Source organism: Coenobita brevimanus, chromosome 69 (assembly GCF_032717465.1).
Source record: "Coenobita brevimanus isolate Jiangsu-jjx chromosome 69, ASM3271746v2, whole genome shotgun sequence".
Lineage (NCBI taxonomy): Eukaryota > Metazoa > Arthropoda > Malacostraca > Decapoda > Coenobitidae > Coenobita > Coenobita brevimanus.
In genome coordinates this window covers 2,195,548-2,218,246 of record NC_137022.1, presented here as the reverse complement: position 1 = coordinate 2,218,246, position 22,699 = coordinate 2,195,548, and the positions used below count along the sequence as shown (strand labels likewise).

Here is a 22,699-nt window from a genome sequence, read left to right as displayed (position 1 = left end):
TTTTTTTATAAATAACAGAACGGAGGAAGGAAAAACAAATGAGTAAAAAAAAAAATAATCCATACACCAGATCACGGGTGTCCTCCATTCATAAAATATCTGTAACAGTTAGACTTGAACAGTTGTGAGTTGAAATTTGGAGGGAAACATCTCTGGGGAAGCGAGTTCCAGAGAGATGCAGTTTGGGGAATGAAAGAATTCTGATAGGCAGAAGTTCTGCAATATGGCTGAGTGACATTCCAGTCATGAGCGCTACCAGATGCCTGTGTAGCACGAGGGAAGGCATGGAGAGGTGGCACTATGGACACAACTTCGTCTGAGCATTTGCCAAAAAAATATCTGTAAAATAATGCAAGGAAGGCAACATTCCTTCTTACCTGCAGGGGAGGTAGTTTATATGTAATGGCAGGGTTGTTAATGATTCTAACAGCTTTGTTCTGAATTTTGTCTAGTTGTCTTAATGCAACCTCTCCACAACCATTCCACAAGAGTGAGCGATATTCAAGCTGAAAGCGCACATGACTCTTATAAATTATAGCTAACTGCTCATCAGCGAAGAAGTTACGGACTCTGTACAATAATCCAAGTTTCTTTGAGGCAGTTTTAGCAAGTGATCTAACATGAGAGGTCCAGTTGAGGGCACTGTTAAGTGAGACGCCAAGAATTTCAATACTTTTGGAGATGGGAATATTAGTAGCACTGAAGGTAATGTACGAATCTGACAATATCTGTCTATTAGTAAACTGTATATATTTAGTTTTACTAGCATTAAAAGAGACAAGGTTGTTTTGTCCCCATTCACTGATTGTAGATAGATCTTGATTTATGGAGATGGCTGTACTGAGTTGAGAGGTAGAGATATTAGACTTTGTAAATGGATGTCTGAGTGTGAATGAACTATGTAGTGTTGAGTCATTAGCATATGAGTGAATGGGATTGTGGGTGACAGATAAGAGATCATTAATATGAACCAGAAATAGGGTTGGCGCCAGAACTGATCCCTGCGGCACGCCGGCGTTAATTGAGTAGAAATGTCTAAAATCAGAGTAAAATGGAAAGAATCTGTAAAGCTGCATTACATTACATATGCTATTATACTTCCCCCCACAGAAAAAAAAATACAGTACACAAAACTGACAGAAAGCGAAAAATGACTATGAATCATAAATACACGAAACTGTCTTTATGGTAGTGGGGATTAAAAACAATTTTTTAATACAGTACCTCCTTGCCAGAAAGTCCCTGATGTTTTAGATCTATAATCTGCTCTGGTGTCAGCTTCTGTGACTGTCCATCATCTTGCAAATCTCGATTGTCAACACCACCTTCCTTCACTGAAACCCAGGAGGGACAATTACTGACACAAGAATCATACTTTAAATCATACTATATCAGTGTACATTCTGGAAATATGAGTATAATTAAATATAGTAACAGCTAAATTACAGTTCTGTACAATACAGTATTCATGCCGATACATCATGTTGTTGAAATCATAGTAAAATACTGTATAATAAGCAGTTGTAGCTCCAAGTTCACCTGAGACATGAAGCCAACAGACTGCAGGCCAAGGATGTCCACCTGCTGTCCATCTTCTATTTGGGGGGACAGAGACCAAGAACTGATGGATGCTTATATAACAGTGGAATGTGGAGCTGCCCAGGCACAGGTATTTAGATGCTACCATGTGATATTGTCCCTCTCAAGCACTGGAGACTTGATGAAAATACAGTACAGGAAAGCACAATGCATTGTCAACAAACCTATATCAAACGAAGTTCTAATATCTTCAATTTTATGAATGCTGAAAACTTTCTTTGATACTTTCTCCATTCGAAAACTTGACCCAAACATACAGCCAACTGCTCCATCAAGACTGAGGGTGAACTGACCATCACCTCGCTTGCCAAATGTGTAAGATCTGAAACAGTAAATTTTCTATATAAGGTCACAGTAGCACAATGATCATGTATTGTTGTGAAACATACAGTATCATGCCTTTTAAGACTAGGCTATCATATATTCTGTACAACAAATATGACTGTATATACAGTAGTTTTTCAAGAACAGTTTTTATTTAAAAAAAAAAAAAAGTGTTACTGGTATATACTGCACACAACAAAACACCATGTCAACCAGTTCTGCATACTGCTCACCTGCCCGGGATAACACGACATGTTTTGAGATAGGTTCCTCTCTGGACTACCACAGTGCATCCTTCAGAGATTTCAACCATCGCTTCAGGCATTTTTATCTGGAACATTACAGTATATCAGTTAAGCTACAGCATCATGTACTGTACATACTGGTATCTGGTTAACATACATTAATATTACCTAACTCACATGGTAGTAAAATCAAACAACGAAACTGCTCAAATACATGAGGAAAACCATTGATTACAGTCATTATCACTGTTGCCATCCCAACCACTAAATAATGGGAGAGGAGGATCCAAATATAGGAAAGGGGGAAGGAGGGGAAAATATGAGAACCCAATAACTCAGTGTCCAATGAGACAGTCAATACATCCACCCAGAATAAGTCATGATCTTCACTTATCTTCCACCACCCACACTGACATGTCAAAAACATCCCCGCTAATACCATCACACCAGTCCTGAATAAGAAACCTCTGGCAATATTCAGCTGAACAGCACCAAAGCAGGTAACAATGAAGGTATCCAGCATGTAGGACAAATACTCAGCCTCTACAGACAATTTATTATTTTATTTTTCCCCCGTAAGTGGACTGATTTGATGTTGTAGGCAGTAAGAACATGTTTTCTGAAATTAAACTAACCTTATCTAGCCCCATATAAGAAATACCCAGTGTTACGAAAGGGATGAGGTATGTTGGTGAGGGATGGGTGCCATTTGTTGTTCCGTATGGCAAAGTACTTTTTTTTTTTTTTTAATGTGTCCGACTCTGGGCATAGGCTTCACAGCCTGCTCTCAAGGCCCAGTAGTCCTCCTACATACCATACACCTCTACATGTCACCACTTCGGTGCTAATACCCACCGTCCATATTGAATACATGCTAGGGCTGTCTCATACAGGACTGGTGTATTGGTATTAGCGGGGGTATTTTTACAACATGTTGGCAGGTCTTCTGGTAGATCAGTAAAGTCTGATTTCATGAAATTCAAATCCTTAAACTGTTCCCTGCCCCTGCGGGGATTTGAACCTGGTTCTGGCAGGACTGCATAGTATGATATGCATTCTTTTACACTGTACAGTACTTCTATGCTCATTTGGTTTTGTTAATTGAAGTTAAATTAAATTTCAAGAACAAATTTCCAACCACCTATGACATCAAATCAATCCATTGGCAGCTGAACAAATGGAAACTAATGATTTAAAAAAAAAAAAAAAAAGTTAATCCCCTGCGCTAGGACCAATGGACCATATAGCTCTGCAGGACAAGGAGAGATCCTTTAAGAGACTGCTACAGTTCTCACCAGGAATAGGCTATGTTACCCTGGTGAAGGTTCAAACTGCCAGCCCTATGGTTGTCAAGGGACAGAGATACCGTACCACTGAGCTATTCTGGCCGCTATTAAAAAAAAGAAAAAAAAAAAAAAAAGAAAGAAAGAAAGCCGTAACCTGTAAATACTGATCAATTCAACTCCACCTGTGACTCTCACCAACAGTCTACAATATGCTGAGCTGTGACTGGTAGCAATCCAGCCTTAGTCCTGCAACTGGTTGAAACCCATACATATGGTATTAACATTTTATATATCTTGCTTATTAAATCTGTAACACAGTAATGAAAAAATTACTTCCACAACCAAAAAGCTTTTTTTTTTGGGGGGGAGGGGTTGGCAGAGGGTTAGTGTCCCTCTCCATAAAACGATCTACTCAAAGTCAAACAGCCACCCCTTATGGGATTATGGTGTCTGGTTATAGATAGATTTTTTTTTTTCACAATATTCATTCATTCATTCATTGCCAGACGCCATGTATCCCAAACGGGGTGGCCAACGGCTTAGAGTTAATTGTTTTACAGGGAGGGGCACTAACCTTCCACCAACCCCACTTGACACGTAGGGATGCCAACAGCATCTGGTGTTCCCAGGCGGTCACCCATCCAAGTACTAACCAGACACAAAATTCAATTCAGTATTATTGCAAGGGAGGAGACAGCAATCGAATTAGAAGGAAGGTGGCCCGTAATCCCAATGGACCCAGGTTTGAATCCCAGAACTATTTAGGGATTTGTATCTATTAAAGCAGACTTTCCTGATTTACAAAAAGACCTGCCAAAATGTTGTAAAAGTACTTCCCCTAATACCAATAGCCTACATCAGTCATGTATGAGAATAAACTTAACTTTAATGCCCTTAGTACCACATTTGTTACCCATCAAAATCTACAGTAGGCACCATAAATGAATTATGGAAATATGAAACTTTCTCCCTGTCTGACTGTCCATTATTTATTAATGAGAGCTCCCCTAGACTTAACCCAATTATCACTTGACAGCTGACATAACAGTCAAGAATCCTACTCCCCCCACCATCCACCCCTGCTGACCTTTCATTATTGTTGACATGTACAATATGCTCATAAGATGTACAGATGTACTGTAGACTACATGTCAGTGCGCAGGCTGGTGTATCGGTATAGAAGCTGATACTTCTCTTTACCCAGGAGTTTATTGTGCACTACCAGTACAGTCCCACGGAGTACAGGCGGGAGCAAGGATTTTGCTCATTAGCCAAATTCTCGACAAAGTGAAGAACTAACGGGAAAAATAGGGTTACGGAGCAAGGCCTCCGAGCAATCTCCCCACAAATAACCAAAACTGACTTCCTGATAATTTTTAGCTGGAATAAGAGGATATTACAAGAAGGTAATATACCTGAAATATAAAAACAGCATTAACATAAGCAGAATAACATAAATTATAGGTAAAATAGGGATGGGGTGAACAAACAGCCACATAATCTCCACCGACCACCAAAACCTGTGACAATTTTAAGCAGGAATAAAGAGTTCATGCACGTGAAATACACAAAACAGCATTAGAAAATGAAAGAAAAACATATTCAACAAGCAACTGAATGTCTTACTTGGGTTTGAGTGTCTTCCATGATGTATGGCACCTGTGCTCCACCACCGCTCGACTGGCTCGTTTCCTCTCTCTAAGGCCTGAGAGGGTGCGGTGGTGGGAGGCTGGTGGGAGAATCAAAGGCCCAATTCCTCCACCTCTGCCTCTGATGATGAAGACGAGAGGAGACTCTCGAACCCATGGAAATCTTCCTCTTCCTCTTGAGGTGGCGACGGTGATGAGGGTGCTGATGGCTGTGGGGTGTGGGGTGCTGAAGGCATGCAGGAAGGAGGTGTAGGGGAGCTGAAATGAGTCCTGGGAACTGCCTTGCTCGTACTGGGTCCTGGATCCAACATTGATGTGCTAGTCCAGGGACGAGGTTTCTTCTTGATGAAACTATCGATGGTGGTCTGGGTTGCTTTCGCCTTCTTCTGATGGAGCAGCTCCTCGTACCCCGACAGCAGCTTCATCATCCCTGTCTTGAAATTCATTGCCCGGTCAACAATAGGGTCTGCGTCCAGCATATCATCTGCCACTCCCATCGCTCTGTTGATGATGTCGCCGAGGAACTTGGTGGTCAGCTCCTTAACCTCAGGCAGCTGCTCCTCCTCCTGCTCCTGGATGAGCAAACACCTGTTGGCCAGGTTGTTCTTGTCACAGTACTTCTTCAGGAAGGGCACGAAGTATTCCGTTAGGTACTCCAGGAACAAGGTCCTCGTCACCCAGGCCTTCTTGTTTGCCTGCCAAACAACAGGGAGGCAATAGAGATATACACCACGTGGCGCCCTTGGGTGTTGGGAGTGGTACACCGGGAGAGGTTTCAGATGTGCATCCCCTGCAGCATTGCCGCCGTGAAGCATTGGCACGTGATCCTTACTGGCCTTGAAGCCAGGCGCCAACCTCTCCTCCCGCGAGATGTAGGTGCGGGAAGGCACCTTCTTCCAGAAGAGGCCAGTCTTGTCCATGTTAAAGACCTGCCTCGTGTCACAGCCGCCCGCTTCAATGATCTTCCGCAGCTGCTCGGGGAAAGTCTTGGCTGCAGCTGTATCAGCACTAACTGCCTCGCCTTGAATGCTGATATTATGGAGGTTTGCACGCCTCTTAAAACGTGCAAACCATCCATCACTGGCCGTGAAGGTGTCACTAACAGGCGAGGGCTTGCCGTGGACCTGGCTGGGACCTGCACCACCACTGGGGTCAGCACTCGACACGCCGCCGTCATTCGTCACATCACTCGCACTCACACTACCTGCACTACCTACAACACTCGCATCATATTCTTTCTTGCAACTTACCCACACTTTCAGTGCTTTGGATTTAATCAGGGCCTTGGAGAGAGGCATGCAGGCCTGGTTCTGGTCCTCCACCCAGACTCGCAACAGCCTCTCCATTTTCTCCATCACACAATCACGGGTGCGGGTCTGGGTAGCACTCAGAGGCACGCAGGAAGAAGCAGCCAAATCAATCAGTTTCTGCTTGTTCTTCAGGATAGTGCACACAGTCGAGGACGAGAGCTTGTAGGTAGAGCAAAGCTCTGCCACGCGCACACCACTATTGTGCTTCCTAATTATCTCCAGTTTCTGGGCGACAGAGATAGAAAGCCGAGCACGCTTAGCACTGGGAGCACTAGGGGTCGCAATGGAATGCTTAGAAGACATGGTGATAATCCTGGGCACAGAAAAAAAAAAGCACGCTTCAAAACAAACCTTGACTGGGCAAGCTCGGGTGGAAGAATGTTTATGAAGATAAGGTGGGAAGAGGCTTGCAGAGCTAGTGTGCAACTCGTTTCTTAGCTAGCAGTGCCGCAGCTGTCCTCCACGTTTACTTAGTGAGCTAGGTAAACATGGTGGACAGCTGCAGCATGACCCTCGTATCGATTCTCATAAGTTGGGATTTGGGGGGATTTTACATGCTCGTTAAACAGGCAGCGGTGCAAATTTCAAGACCTCGTATTTGTGAATTCTTGTTAAGCAATTGCTTGTTAACCGGGACTTGCCTGTATAAGATCTACATCCAAATGCCATTATCCCATAAGGGATGGTTGTTTGTCTCTGTTAGTTGTTTTACTGGAAGGGGCACTAACCCTCCACCAACCCACTTGTCGATACGTAGGGAGCACGCATGGGTTCGTTTTAGGGTTATCACCCAGTGTTCTAGGTGGTTTCCTGGCTTAAAGGAAACCATCTGCCTTTCACTTATGTAATGCCACCTGAAATGGGAAGAAAAGTAATAAATAATGACAGGAAGGATGGAAGAATTGGGGAGAGAGAGGAGGGCAAACACAGAAAAAGAATGATAAAGGTGAAGAAAGAAGTAGGCAGTCCTACATCAGGTGAGTGGATGATGGTTGCCACCACTTACCTGCCACCAAGATATCTGACCTATTCCTGTCTCAGAATAACAAAGTCGTTAGGTTTTGTTTCAGTAAGATTGTTGAATGTGTGCTTTGTGGAAGGTATGGTGCCAGTTGACTGGGCAAGTGCTTGGGTGGTCCCATTGTATAAAGGTAAGGGTGATAAGTATGAATGTACAGTACTAGTTTTAGGGGTATAAGTCTGTTGAGTGTTGTAGGTAAGGTGTATGGCAGAGTGTTAATTAAGAGAGTAAGAGAGGGTACAGAGGGGGTGACTGGGGAGGAGCAGTGTGGCTTTAGGAGAGGGAGGGGATGTGTGGATCAGGTGTTTGCTGAGAGACAAGTGTGTGAAAAGTATTTAGCGAAAGGTAAGGATGTGTTTTGGGCATTCATGGATTTAGAGAAAGCATTCGATAGAACTGATAGGGAGGCTTTGTGGACTGTTTGAAGATTGTATGGACTTGATGGTAGGTTACTAAAAGGAGTGAAAATATTTTATGTAAATAGTAGAGCGTGTGTAATAATGTGAGTGATTGGTTTCCCGTGAGAGTGGGGCTGCGACAGGGATGTGTGATGTCGCCTTGGTTGTTTAATATTTATATGGATGGTGTTGAAGGGAGGTGAACGCAAGAGTTTTAGGTGGAGGTCTGAGTCTGGTGAATGTTAATGGTAGAGTGGAATCTGAAGCAGCTGCTGTTTGCAGATGATACTGCACTGGTGACTGATTCAGAGGAGAGATGGAGACAGTTAGTAGAGGAGTTTGGAAGGGTGTGTGAAAGGAGGAAATTGAAAGTAAATGAGAATAAGAGTAAAGTGATGAAGTGTACGAGGATGGTAGATGGTAGGAGGATGAATAAAGTTCTGAATGGTGAGTTGCTTGAGGAGATAGAGTGTTTTAAGTATTTAGGGTCACATGTTGCTGTGGATGGTAGAATAGATGCAGAAGTGAAGTTTAGAATGAATGAAGTAGGAAAGGTGCTGGAAGGATTGAAAAAAGTGTTTAGATGTCATTTGCTTAGAATGGATGCAAAGAGAAGGCTGTATGAGGGTGTTGTGGTACTGACTGCGTTATATGGGGCTGAAACATGGAATATGGGTGTAGCAGAGAGGAAAAGTTTGAATCTAATGGAGATGAGGTGTCTGAGATGTATGTGTGGAGTGACGCATATGGATCGAGTGAGAAATTATCAAGTGCGAAGGAGAACTGGATTTGTACAGGAGATGGCTGATCGAGTTGAGCAGAGGGTGTTGTGATGGTTTGGGCATATGGAGAGAATGGATAATGAGCGATTGGTGAAAAAGATAACTAGATCTGACTTGAGAGATATAAGGCTGAGAGGAAGACCACGAACAGGATGGATGGACAATGTGAAGAGAGCATTGGATGTAAAAGGGATGTCTGTTGAGCAAGGAAAAGTGACTGTGAGTGACAAAATGAATGCAGAGAAATTGTGAATAAATAAATCATGATGCAGCCCTGAGGGGATATTCTCCTGCATTTGTCTGATCAGCTGATCAGGTCAGGTGCGGGTAAGGGGATGGGTCTGTTATGATGTGGCACGGGTAAACAAGCTCTGCTGTTGGGCCCTGCTGCGGATGTCACTGATTGCACTGTGCAGTCGACCCTTGTGCGGTGTGGATCGGTCACTTCTCCCCTTTGGGGCTAATTTGCGAATGAATATGTTTGAGTGGATGAGTAAGTTGGGAATGTGTCGACCTGTCTCGGCTACCTCCCTTTCCTTGGGGGAAGAAGCCTAGGTATATAGATAAATAGAGTTTTACTAATGACTGAACTGTGATTTAAGGGACACCCAGTCGTATGTGGAATTAATGTGAAGCCTTAAAAGGGTCTTCAGCAAATATAAAGTCTGTGTAGCTCCAGAACTCATATTACAATATTGATATTAATGAAACAGATTCCCGGCAGCTGCATCCTACAAGAGAATTTTGCAGCATATTGACCTAACGTAGTCCGTTCACCACCACATCATGAGCTCGCAAGACTCAAAACTTCTTACATCAAAATTACTGTAACCACTTACACTTGTTGATCAGAATCTAGCCGTCCTCTTACTTCACGCCTTTCGTCTGTCTAATTTCTCTGCAATCAGTGGATGTCAGTGGCTTCAAATGTAAACAAACCCACATGCTTATATGCTAAGGGGTCCCGAACTCAAAACATTTATTCACAATCAAAGCAGTGGTGGTCATGAGGATGATGAGGGTAAACGTACGCTTTACTTTAAGCAGCAGAAACACCTTATCAAATCTTCTTACTAAAAGTCTTGTATATTTTTCTGGTCATTTCTGAAATGGTAAACGAGTGATTAACGTAAAATTTGTTTTCCTATTGATTTTAGACTGTATGCTCCCTCCGCAGAATGAAGTTTGTTTCTCGACAGTCGAGTGTCGTCGGAAACTTCAACACACTCAAATCTACCCCAATTTATTGTTGGCCTCCCGTCACTATAAAAAGGTAAATGAAAAAAGTAAATTAATTTGGGTAGATCTAATTTGGTTTGAGCAATAACAAAAGCTATAATTCCTAAGTCTAAAAGGCGGGCTTGCGGAAAACTGGGCACAGAATTTACCATTATATTTTAAATCAAAATATATAAACTGGGAAATTACTGTTTGACCGTTTATATAAACTATAGGACAGGAGATGGAGTGGTGTGGAGGGGGAGCATGTGGAGTGGCAGGTCATGTGGTGTGGTATGATGGGTATGATACGTGTGGTGTTAGAAGGGTGCGGTAGTGTAGTGTGGGAAGGAATGTATGTGGTCTGGTGTTGAGTTGGAGGTGGTGTGGTGTGGTGTTGGAAGTGATAGGGTGCGTTAATGTAGAGTGGGAAGTAATGTGATGTGGTGTGGTGTCGAGTTGGAGGTGGTGTGGTGTGGTGTTGTGTTGGAGGTAGTGTGGTCTGGTGTGATGTGTAGGCCTAGTGAGAGATAGTGTACGGAAGTGTGGGGGTAAGGTGGTGTGGAGTGAAAGGTGGAGTGGGAGGTGGTGTGGGATGAGATGATATGGAGTTGGATGTGGTTTGGTGAGGTGTGAAGTGGGAGGTGGTATGGTATGGTATGGCGTACTGTGGAGGGGTGTGATGTGTGGTGTGGAGTGGAGTAAGAGATGGTGGTGTGGTGTTGAGTTACGTGAGAGATGGTGTGGTATGGTGTGAGGTGGTGGGGTGTGAAATGGAAGGTGGTGTGGTGTGCGACTGCGTAACGTGGCATGTAGTGTGGTGGTGTGGTATGAAAAGAAAGTTGGTGGTGCGGGACGATGTGTAGTGCAATGTGGAGGAGTGAGAGGTGGTGTAGTGTAGAGTATAGGGTGTGGCGTAGAGTTAAATGGGAGGTAAATGGAGAAATTACTTCCCCGAGCTAGACCTTGATCGATCATACAGCCCCGCTGGGTAACAAGACAGCTCTACCTCTCCCAGCAGGGAAGCTACCCGGGAAGGGAGCAAACTCTCGACCCTTTGGTCTTGAGTAAGCGTTCTACCACTGAGCCACCCCGATCCCGTAAATGGGAGGTAGTGTGGTATATGGCAAGTGGTGGAGAGGGTGGTGTAGAGTGAGGTAACGAGTTGTACAGTCACGTGGAGTTGGAGGTGACTAGTCACTCAAAGCAATTGGTTTTATTCTGCTACTGCTGCCATGTCGGCCAGTAAATATGGATCACATTTGGACCAGTTGGCATTCGGTTGAGGTGGTAAATTGCTTGGGTTCATAATCCGCTCGTCATGTAGTTACAAAATGTCATAAAGGATCGTCTTGCCTCATATTTGTCACATCATATTTTGGGAAACCTATTTTGTAGCAAAATCATCTTACTGAAATGTTTTTTTTCCATATAGTATTGAGTGTTTGATAGCAAGAGATGAACAGGAACTATTCAAAGTAAGATGACACCGAACAAACGGCTTCCAAGATTGTCCACAGTGAGTTGGGTGGGATAGCTTTTGTGTTTGTTTTCAAAAGCCTCTGCAAAATTAGCGTGATCGGAGGTAAGTCTGGTTGTAATATTAAAAGTCGTGACACAACATACAGCCCACCATTAAGTTGCCTCGTTTAATCCATTGCACTGAGTGCAGCACAAATTCCCTGTAGAAGGTGATAAGGGGTGTAGGGCATTCATCATCAATTTCCGCTGCAGGGAAGTACATGTAAGGGTAACAGCAAGGCCGGCCGGGGTAACGCTGTGGCGTTGGCTACATCATTGCACACGGGAGGTGGTGTAATTTCAGCAAGTGAGTCGTTCTCAGTTTCAGACTCATGCTGCTTGGTTTTTAGGTTACCGGCATATTAAATTACTTTGTTTTGGTGGTAGGCTAGGTTTGGTAGTCCAGGTTAGTTAGGTTAAGTTAGATTAGTTGGAAAAAAGGCATCAGAATGACCCTGACTGCCAGAAACAGCAAATTTAACTTCCAGGGTGAGTGTGGTAACCCCTGGCAATTGGTGTTACTGTCATAGCCTGCCAGTATCATCATTATCTGCATCGCCTGATTGTTAGCACCTTCAGCATGAAGATGTGTACCATATTTTGGCCGTTACCAGAGATTTCTATTGATCTTAGCAGAGACTGTGTGCAATGAGCTGTTTGTGAACCCATGCAGCACAGGCCATAAGGATGTAGCCTACCATACCGTATCCTATTTTATTTTGGTCAGTGCCAAGTGGTTGTGTTCAGCCTGGGAGGACCCACACAGCTAAGGGACTAACTCCAGCAAACAACCCAGACATAATCTAAGTTAGCAGAGTTTCCTTATGTGGATAACAGATTTAGTTGTCTCATCATGTTATAGTTCATTTATTACACCCAAATTCTGCTGAAGAATATATAGCCTTGGCTGGATGATACCAAGATTAGGATTATAGAATATTGCTTTCAAAGTTAGGTTAGGCAGTGCTGGGCTCAATCCAACAGAACCCTTGCATAAACACTGTAACTTAGAGATCAGTCCTTCCTGAGCTGAGTAATGTCATCTGGAGTTAATAAGAATGAAATGCAGTAATGTGTCCGTATGTTGGAGGAGTCCCGTGTGGAGACTAACCTGCTCAGTGCATTAAGTGATGCAGGTTCAGGTGTGGTGTACAGCAAATCCCACTTAGTCTGCATACTCTACCTTTAGTGATTGGCCAACTTCCTTTGTTTCTGCTGTGGTGGCTGAGTGGTCAGTGTCGCGGACTGCAAAGCTGCTGGCCCATTAGTTCCAGGGTTCAAATCCTGGGGCAGGCAACTGGTGTCATTCAATTCAGGTGTCCATCCACCCTTTTTGGGTTGATAGGTAAAGTGAGCACCCAGGGTAATAACTTGGGGAGGTGACTGTGGTAACATGGATGATGTAGTGACCTTGTATCCCAAGATATTGGGTGAATAACCCACCACAAACTCAAAAACCTAAGTTATGGAGATGAGTATTGTGGTTAAGCACCTCATGGTGTCTGCAGCCCTCCCCCCCCCCTCTTTGTTTCTCTTGAAGTTTTAGTAACTTGACACCCGTATAAGGTGAACTTGTTTACTTCTTGTTTTATTCCTACACCAAAGTACCCTTCTGTCATCAGTAATTTTGTGGTTTGGGAAAGTCAGGGTTATTCTGATGATTTTTTTGTGGCCTAACCATACCATACCAAGCTACTCTTAACTAAACTAACCTGACTGATCCAATGTAACTAACCTGTTGGTACCCATTTTAAACAAACTCATACTTACCCACCCAAACCAGCCCTACTTATCAAACCTACCGGTAACTAACCTTTCTGAAAAATCAAACATAATGAATCAGACCTAACCTACCTGATCAGATTTAAGCTGACTCAACTGTACTAACCTAACAACTCTAAAGTAGGGGTGCGGCCATCCAAAACTATAATAATACCCTTCCTTGCCTTCTCAACATACGGTACAACAACTGTGAAAGGTTTCATCACCACCACCACCATCATCATCCCGAGCATTTTTCCAGCCTAAGCATGGGGTGAGGTTAGATCCAGAAATGAAGAAAGATAAAATAGGAAAATGAGAGAACCATCAACAGCATGTCCAGCAAAATAGGCCACACAATCCTTCAGACAATATTCAGTGTCCCAAACATGATGTTAAATGGGGCCCTCTGAATCTACAGTATGTCCACATTATCTAAGCATAGAATTATCATCCCTCCATCTTGAATAGAGGGTTGTAACAAGAGATTAGGGTAACAGTTGCGTGTGGTGCTAGTCATAAAGCATTTCTATGGGAATGATGTTGTCATAGTACTGGCACATTCTGTCACTGTACTACAAGTAATAAGCTGCAACAGGACAGAAATCTTCCCCTAGTTGACATGAATGAACTTTAGTGATGAATTGTAAAAGTTTTAGCTGTAGGGAAGGTGTTACAGTTCTTTTACCATACCTTTATCTGGCAGAGATTTTCATCCTTTTGTAGCCTATTTCCCCGATATCACTGGCATAATGTAAGTTTTGTAGTTCCACGTTCTTTCCAGAGCACTTCATCGTGACTAGTGCTTTGTTCTAGCAGTAATTTCTTGTTACAGCTCAGCATTGAAGATGGAGAGTCAGAGGCCAAATTAACCCCTTCAGTCTGATGACTTATTTATCTACCACCAGACAATTTTATCAAACTTATGGAGGACCACAAGCTGCAAAGCGGTACTGTAAATAAGTGCCACATATAACCCCTTCAGTTGGAAACATCCGCTCAGCCAAACAAAATAATCTGAAGGCAACAAGAATAAAATAACAAATACATCACCATTATGAAGGTTTTAAGGTTCCAGCTTTGTCTGTAAAGCTAAGTTGTCAGTTTCTCCCAGTATACAGCAGTGTCAATTGTAAGGAAAAGTTACAGGTAGCTGTTAGTGTTTAGAACACATCCCATACTATTAATGAACACTGACTATATACAGTACAGTATAAAAGATGGTATCATATTAATGGTGTTAATGTAATCCTTTTGCTCTACCTTGTCCTAAAATTACATCTCCATCTTAAATGCTAAGTTGTAACAACAGATTAACACTAGAATATATAATTTATGAAGTAATGGTATGAAAGGGATGTAGAGCTGTCCCATTGTCTTTTTCTGCAACTGACATATGTAAAATAATTAGCAGAAAGAGGAAAACCTGGGCCAAGTTAGGTTGAAAGAACTAAAGTTTCTCTGCAGGTGGGGTGTGAGGGAGCGGGGCAGCTATGGGCGAGGTGCAGTTGTGGGTGCGGCCAGAGGTGATGGAGCTGGGGGTGTTGCCCGTACTGCCACCAGACAAGATATCCATAGAGGTCAGTAGTTCATCCATACCCCAAAATACTACTGTTGTAGTTTTTCATTTTCATACAGTCAGTTACTACAGTTATTTACATCTCAGTTTATTACATTCTGCTTAGCCTGCTGCTACTGTATATTAAAGTTTAATATAGGGATGAGAGGATTGAACTTGTTGGTGAGTCTCTTGAGCATGTGGATGAGTGTTGTTGTTTGGGAGACATGTTATGTGCTGCAGGTGGGGTTTGAGCTAGCTCTGTGGCTAGAGTGAGGAGTGGTTGGAAGAAGTTCTGAGAGCTGTTGCCTCTCCTGACATTGAGAGGGCTCACCCTCAATGCAAAGGGATCTTTTAATGCAGCATGTGTTAGGAGTGTAATGCTGAATGGTAGTGAGACCTGGACAGTAAAGGAAGAGGATACTCGCAGGCTCAAACGTACAGAAATGACAATGATTAGGTGGATGTGCTGTGTGTCCCGGAGTATAAGGCCTGGGGGGGGCTAGGTTTACAGTGGAAGAGTTGAGGGGTAGGATGGGAATGGAGTGTTGGTGTTGTGATGAGGAGAGGTAGATTGAGATGGTTTGGGCATGTGGTGAGGATGGGGGATGATAATGGGGGACTTCTGGAAATTGTCTGTCACCAGATGTCTCTCAGTGTTGACAGCTTCTCTGTCCCGAGGACATATTCAGTTACCGTGATTTTTCTCTGTTGATGTGAGAACCTGGGAGGAAAAATACCATCATATGCTACTGAAATATTGAAGAAGCTTTATAACAAAGATATAACAGAGGAGATTGCATTGCTGTCATTGCTTTATTTCTCCAAAAATGAAGCCCAAATTTTGAAAACCTGGCACTTACATATTACTCTTCATCATTTTTAATGAAGCTGCTACAAGCTGAGTTTATTCATGCCTCCCAAAATGTTTGATGTATACTGTAGTTTTAGCCAAGCTCTTGTTTTGCTTGTGTCAGTCTCTCTTTTGCCAGAAATATAATGATGATGTATTAAATTATTCTACATCAGCCATCCGAGCTTAGAGACAGTCCCATTCCAGGATTTCATGATGACTTATCCCCCTAGGAAAATGCGCTACCACCACTTTCAGATACGTCATATCAAATCTTGGAATGGGGACTGTATCTGAGCTTGGATGGCTGGTGTAGAATAATTTAATACATCATCATCAAATTTCTACCAATAGAAGGACTGACACAAAAAACAAGTGCTTGGCTAAAACTACAGTATAAATCAAACATTTCAGGAGGCAAGAATTAACTCAGCTTGTAGCAGCTTCATTAAAAACGACAAAAAGAAATACTGTATATAAGTGCTAGGTTTTCAAAGTTTGGGCTTCGTTTTCGGGGAAATAAAACAATGAGAGCAATGTATTTTCTTCTGTTGTATCATTGTTATGAAGCTTTTTTAATACTTCAATAGTGTATGATGGTGTTTTTCCTCACAGGTTCTCACATCAATGGAGAAAAATCACGGTAATTGAACACGTACTTGGGGTGGACATGCTGTTAATGGTGGTGGTGTATAGCAGTAGGCAGCTTCACAAGTCCCCCATTGGGTGCAGAAAGTGAGAAGTTTTAATGTTGGAGGTAGGGTTGCGAGAGGTAGACCAAAAAAGACCTGGGACAAGGTCATTGAGTGTGACCTCAGGGATAAGGGACTGCATAGGGAAGCTGCCAGAGATCGAGCAGCAAGGAGAGACGCCATTAGGTGACCAAGGCCGATGCGTGCAACCATGTTGAAGCCTACAAAAATGAAATGAAACGAATATAGGCTAAATCCAGATAGGTTTCAGTTTTACATAGGCTACTGCTACAGTAATTACATTTTCAGGTTAATACAGCATACCGCTAATTAGCTGTAAGATTTGTATAGCCTACTGTGATACTAACACTATTGCCTAAAATTCGGCTACATACAGCTGTATTCATAGAGCTGAGAGGGAAGAGGTTAAGCAAGTTTACTGACCACAGATGAAACATTGTTTGAGCATTAGATAGTGTCAGCTTGCAAGCCATGTTACTGAGCACATCCTGCTGTACCCATTGCAAAAATTGGCACAGTGCACCAGAACCCCAGAAACTAAAGAAGGTCCTAAATTCAGCATCCTTTTGTTATGACATGACAGCACCACTTCTCCTCCATGGCTTCCACATTTCTCCTTTCCTCTTTGTTATCATATTCATTGTTATCATAATTATGATCATCATCCTCATTGTTCCCCTAATCATGTACTTTGTCATCCTTAACCACTAGTTCCTTGGCATCACCTCCATACCTCAGCACTCTCATGATGCTGTCCCGGGCACTTCCAATCCATAGTCAAGACCATATTACAGATGTTGGTACTCACATGGGGTTTATGGCCCATAAGCAAATCATGGTCTTTTGTCAGGGATAGATAGAGGTTTCTGTGGGACTTCCTCTTTTATTAAATTATGGACCCCATAGACTACTTTACATCACTCACAAAAGAGCTTGCCTTTAAGGTATCAGTATGTACAGTAATCTTGCGATCCAGGTTCTTGGACATTGCCCATCAGGCAGTACCGTGAACCGGGGTGAATTCGGACACGGGGTGGTTTCGGACGAAATTTGCATAAAAAGATTAAATGCTACGCAGCTGCTAAACGAAGAAAGATATCGTATATATTTAAACGGGATAATGTTGCATAGGTTTTGTAAAATGTTATGTATAATTATCTTTTTAAAATATTATGTTCCACTGGTGAATATATTGTAATAAAGACAATGCTATTTTTTGGTGAAAAAATGAATACGGGAAAACTTGGTCTGGTGTGAACGAATCATAACAAACCGCACGCTTATACACATTTAGAGGTTTACTTTAACGTCTAACTTGAAGATTGGAACAGAGAAAGGGTTAAAATCTGCATTTTAAATGTATGTAAACATGACATGAGTGAATGTGTACGCATTTTTGGGATTTAAAGGGGTAACTTACGGACAATGGATATTTAAAGGGTTGAGGTCAGACAGCATATCTAATTTGCTTTTTTTATATGTAATAAAACATATTTTGTACAATGTACACAGTCTGCATGCTTATCTTTGTTTTTGCATTTATATAACAGATGAAGTGTGAGATGAACTAGGCCACAATGCCTCGAAATTACAAGAGAGTGAGTGTATCTACCAGTGATGGTAGAAGACACTATACGGTGGAACGCCGTGGCAGCCTTTTAGAGTATGCTAGTGCAGACGTACGTGATGGAAAGTTAAGTGTCAGACAGGCTGCTAAGAAATATGATGTGAAAACACATATTATTTAAGTTACCATATGGTACGGTACCGGTATGATATCCTTATAGTTCGTCTCCACTCCCTCCTCTTGTTCCTCATCTACTCACCCCTTCCATTCCTAACTCCTGTTTCTCCTTCCCAAGCTCCTTCTCTCATTCCTTCCCAAGCTCCTTCACTCTTTAGCTCTTTCCTTCCGTATCTTCTGTTCCTCCATTCCAAGTTCCCTTTAATTAGGCATTTAAATAGCCGGCACGCTTTAAACCGTCCGGTCAGTCAGTCACAATCGTGCCTTTAACCTGCGCATAGCGTGGGAATGTACTCCCTATAATGTATATGTATAATCAACTAAACTGGGGTTGTAAGTCAATGGAAAATTTATTTTTTCATCTATTTTTGCTATATATCACTACTATTTACTTGTAATTTTTCTGTATTTTTTTGTATTTTTTTCAGCAATTTTTTTAAAAGTCGCGCAGTGTCCAAAGACCCCCCAGAACTGTCCAAACATTCAGCTGAGCTACTAGGGGCCCATTTCAGTGCATTTCTAATAAGTGTCCGGGGTCACCCCAAGGCAGTCCGAAGTCTCCCCAGTCCGGGGTGACCTCGGACACCTATAAAATATTTTACTACGTCTAGATGGAGATACTGAGATTATCTGGCTGTTAGATACTTACAGGTTATTGGCTCACGTACGTATGTAATACTTAACATCAGTATTTTGGCCAAAATAAATTGTGTCAGGATGAAATAACCTTCAAAATCGTACGAAGTCACCCCGGTTCACGGTACTCTTCGGGCCTCATTATTTATCTTGCCTTTTTGCCCATTGTGTTTTTCCCTTTTCATCCCAGAAATCTGGGACTTGAAGAGACCTTTCTCCTCTCAGTTTTAGGAATACTGCGATTAGTCTTACACACAGTACTTAGTCAATCTTGCAGTCATTCTGTAGTCAGTGATGCTGCTCAGCTGATGCTTGCCTCCCAACATAGCAAATGGTTGTTGTTCTGTACAGTATATTGTTTTTCTTTACCAGATGTTATCACGGTTGTTGCAGTATGCTCAAGACTTGGGTGAACGTGGGTACCCACAGATGAGCTACGACACATGGAAACATATTGCTGTCAAAAAGGTGTGTTACTATGGTAATGTAAGGCATGGTGTGCGTGCTCTTCAGTATTCATTATTACACCCATACCCCAATATCAGGCGCTGTTGCCTACCAGTGGAAGTGTTCAGTCAGCAAGTATGTCAGATATCGAAGCAATTTTCCCTTTAAGATACTGAAGGAAAGCCAGAGATGTGTTCCAGGTCCAAACCCAAACTCTCGTATACCATACTCTCTCAGTAGAGACTGACACAAAAACACCGTAGGTAATGTTATTATCCTCATAAACAATACCAGTATTACTGTATTGCTAAAAGAATGGGACATCAAACATCACATATGCAGAAGGTAAGGTGGTTGGAGGTGTGATGGTGAGATGCATTTAGGGCAACAGACACTGTGAGAGTGGAGAACGCTGGGCCAGGCAGGCAGCGCGCTAGTGGGGGTGGGGAAGGGTGGGGGGACTGGGAGGGAGACACTCCTGGCAGCGCTGACAGCACATGAGAGGAGAAACGAAGGAGAGAAGATAAATGAGGCAGATCACCACCTCTCTCTCTCATCCTCCTTCTGTCTGAATTTTCAATTTCTTTTCCATTCCTCATTCCACATTTTTCACATCCTCCTTCATCTAATTCTCTCTGTTTTTGAGTTCCCTCTCTCTCTTGTACATCCTTCACACTCTCCCTCTTTTTCTTCCCTTTCTCTCCCTCCCTCTCCACTCTTCCCTCCCTACTTAGTCTTTCTCTCTTATGTTTCTTGCACACTCTTTCCCTCCCCCAGTGTCATTTTCTTCCCTTCCTCTCTCTTCTTTCCCTCACAGTGCATCTCACAGCTTCTTATCTTCCCTCCCCTCCCCATCTTTTCACCCTCTTTTTCCCTCCCTTTCTCCTTAGTCTCTCTGTTTTCTTTCCCCATTACTTTCTCTTTCCCTTTCCTGCTTTCTTTTTCTTCCCTCCTGCTGCTTCTCACACTTTATCTTCTCTCCCTCCGTCCCTCCCTCCCAGTTCTCTCTCCCTTCTCTGTATATCTCTCACTGCTTTCTTCTCTCTCTCTACACTTTCTTCCTTTCCCTTCCTCTTTCTTCATTCCCTCCCTTTGCTTCTCACACATCCTCCCTCCCTCTTCTTTTTTATAATTTTTTTTTTTTCTCTTCCCCCCTATTCTCTCTCTCTCCCTCTGTTTTCTTCTCTTCCTCTCGCTTTCTGCCTCTCTCCCTCCCCCATTTTCCTTTTCTTCCTTCCTTTTGCCTTTTTTTTTTTTTTCACTCCCTCTGCTTCTCACACTTTATCTTCCCTCCCTTCTGCGTCTCAGTTTCTGTCTCTCTATTCCCTTTTGTTTTCTTCTCTCCCCCTCACATTCATGCTCTTTCCATCCCCCATGTTCCATTTCTTCCCATCCTCTCTCTTCTTTCATTCCCTTCATCTTCTCTACCATCCCTCCCTCCTCTTCTTGGCCAGGTGACTTTGACCATTTGGTAGGGAGGTAACACGGCCATTTTTGCTCAGCTGGTGGGTTAGGGTATTACCAGTGCGCAGCTCAAGGCTGGTTGGGCGACTTTGACTGTTCGTTGAGGAGGCAGACAGCCATTTTCGCTCACTTGGTGGGGGGAGAAGCGAGAGGATGGAGGGAGGATGGGGAGAGCCACATGCACCATCACATCCACATTCGGACACACGTTTCAAACTTAGGGAGCGACGGAGTGTTCAGACTAGCGAAGCAACTGCCATTTGGATTGTGGGAATGTTCCCCAGTTTCTTTTGTTCAGTCTAGCGAATCATCGGTTATCAGTGCACCTGATATTGGGGTTTGGGTGTACTGGTATTCATCTTACAGGACACATTCATTTGATGACTTTGTGTGGTTATATTCCATGTGTCTCATATGGTAATGTGTCATTCTGGTTTTATATGAGAGCAGAATAAAATGCAGTGTAGTACTTTTTTCTGAGGTACTGTATTAGCTAACATTTTTCTTTTCCTGTGTGATTATTTTACAGTTGTTTCTTTCTGTTATGAATTAAAGCTAATATATTGATGCTTGTTTAGGTTATACAAAATTATGACACTGTAAGCCATGGTGTCAAGCTTTTACATATTGTTTGTAAATGAGAATACAGCATTAATTTTATAATACAGTACAGAAATTCTCGTATGAAGAGCTAAACAAAATACGTTGCATAAAGGGAGTATGGTCTATTCTGACCTTGTCACTACAGTAATACCTTTTTTAATGTTAAGAATAACTGGATGAGTACATGTGGCTTATGGGAGACATCTCTGGTGTAATGGGTGGGAAGCCAACTCTGTTAACTCGTTCAGCAGTAAAATGACTTCTTTATTATGTTGTAGCAGCCACCAGATATTTTCATTCAGCCTAGAACAGGAGTCAGTTTAGGTTTAATTGTATCAAACTCATATAATCTTGACTAGGCCTATATCCTCTTATTAAAGTAATGCTAGTTGATTACTGTAGGCTGCACCAATAGAGTTTTATTGTACTGTACGGGAGTTTGATCCAGGCAGGAGGTAATTACTCTGCTGTATTGTACTGGAAAGTGATTAATGAATTGAGTTTGGGGAGTATACGTAATTTTTTTTGCATGCTGTGTTTTTCAAGAAGGGTGAGTTTTTATATCAGCTGGGGAGAGAGAGAGAGAGGCTGTTTGATAAGAGGATGATATAAGTAAGCTTTCACTACATTTACACCCCACTGTAATGGAGTTTGGTGTATTAGACTCTTGTTTTCATCACGCACCTTAAACTTATGAGACTTCTTTTGTAATAGACTCAGTGTGGAATAACTGAAATACACAATACAGTATCTTGAATATGCATTGTTTCTTCATCATAACTCATCATCCCACCAAGTACAGTAAATGGGTGAGTCGGACCTTTGTCATGTTCACCTGCATACAAACTTCATCCACGTGTAGTAAAATTCCTCTAATCTGGCCACCAATAGTCCGAAAATCCCGGTACTGTACTCCAAATTTGTCAAGGCAAAATTTTTTGAAATTTTCTGGACTTTTTTCAAAAATTTCTGGGTGCTATCTATAGATTTAACTGGCTTGTACTTGCTCTTGGCCTTGGATGTACCTGCCTGCAACGATTCATCTACACTTCTGTGCATTTCTGGTGAGTAAAACAATAACCCATATCAATTTAAGTGTTTATTTAATGATCATGAACACATATGTCTAATGTTTTCAGAGGTCCCTCCCCAATAGTCCGAAAAAAACAGTACATTACTCCGAAAGACCCTCAGTCCCTTACCGTTCGGATTACAGGACTTTTACTGTATTATGACTCTGTGTCACTTCTTTTGCATCTTAGACTCCCATGCTGTGCTTTCTCATGCACTCTTCTCATTTATCATACAGTATCCTGTCATCGCCTTGGTGTTTCATTTCTCCCTTTTTAGGCTTATTCACATACCGTATACCCTTTTTACAATCCTATGTATGTCCATTCTCTCATTACAAGTATTTCATCTTAGCACACTTGTTTACCCTTTGATAATTGTCTTCTGTAGACCACATCTTGCAAGAATCTCTCTCTCTCTCTCTCTCTCTCTCTCTCTCTAACCTATACTACTCACATGTATCCCTTAACATTCCCATTTTCACTGTTTGCACTAT

The 22,699-nt window shown here is 42.4% G+C and overlaps 2 protein-coding genes across 3 annotated transcripts in view; one reads left to right on the top strand and one right to left on the bottom strand.

Annotated features, from left to right (window-relative positions):
* Positions 1-22,699, bottom strand: part of LOC145406035 (uncharacterized) — a 168,897-nt gene that overhangs the window by 14,671 nt on the left and 131,527 nt on the right. Inside the window, exons 16-18 of the mRNA XM_080277222.1 lie at positions 2,157-2,254; positions 1,764-1,921; positions 1,225-1,334 (exon numbers count right to left, since the gene is read on the bottom strand). Coding sequence (XP_080133348.1) covers positions 1,225-1,334; positions 1,764-1,921; positions 2,157-2,254 — 366 coding nt within the window. The remainder of the gene's footprint in view (positions 1-1,224; positions 1,335-1,763; positions 1,922-2,156; positions 2,255-22,699) is intronic.
* Positions 11,389-22,699, top strand: part of LOC145405981 (TBCC domain-containing protein 1-like) — a 40,403-nt gene continuing 29,092 nt past the window's right edge. Inside the window, exons 1-3 of one of the 2 annotated variants that reach the window (XM_080277158.1) lie at positions 11,389-11,417; positions 14,582-14,694; positions 18,991-19,086. In XM_080277158.1, the coding sequence (XP_080133284.1) occupies positions 14,608-14,694; positions 18,991-19,086 (183 nt within the window). In that variant the 5' untranslated portion in view covers positions 11,389-11,417; positions 14,582-14,607. Of the gene's footprint in view, positions 11,418-14,581; positions 14,695-18,990; positions 19,087-22,699 lie in introns of those variants that run through there. The other variant, XM_080277159.1, reaches the window with a different exon arrangement.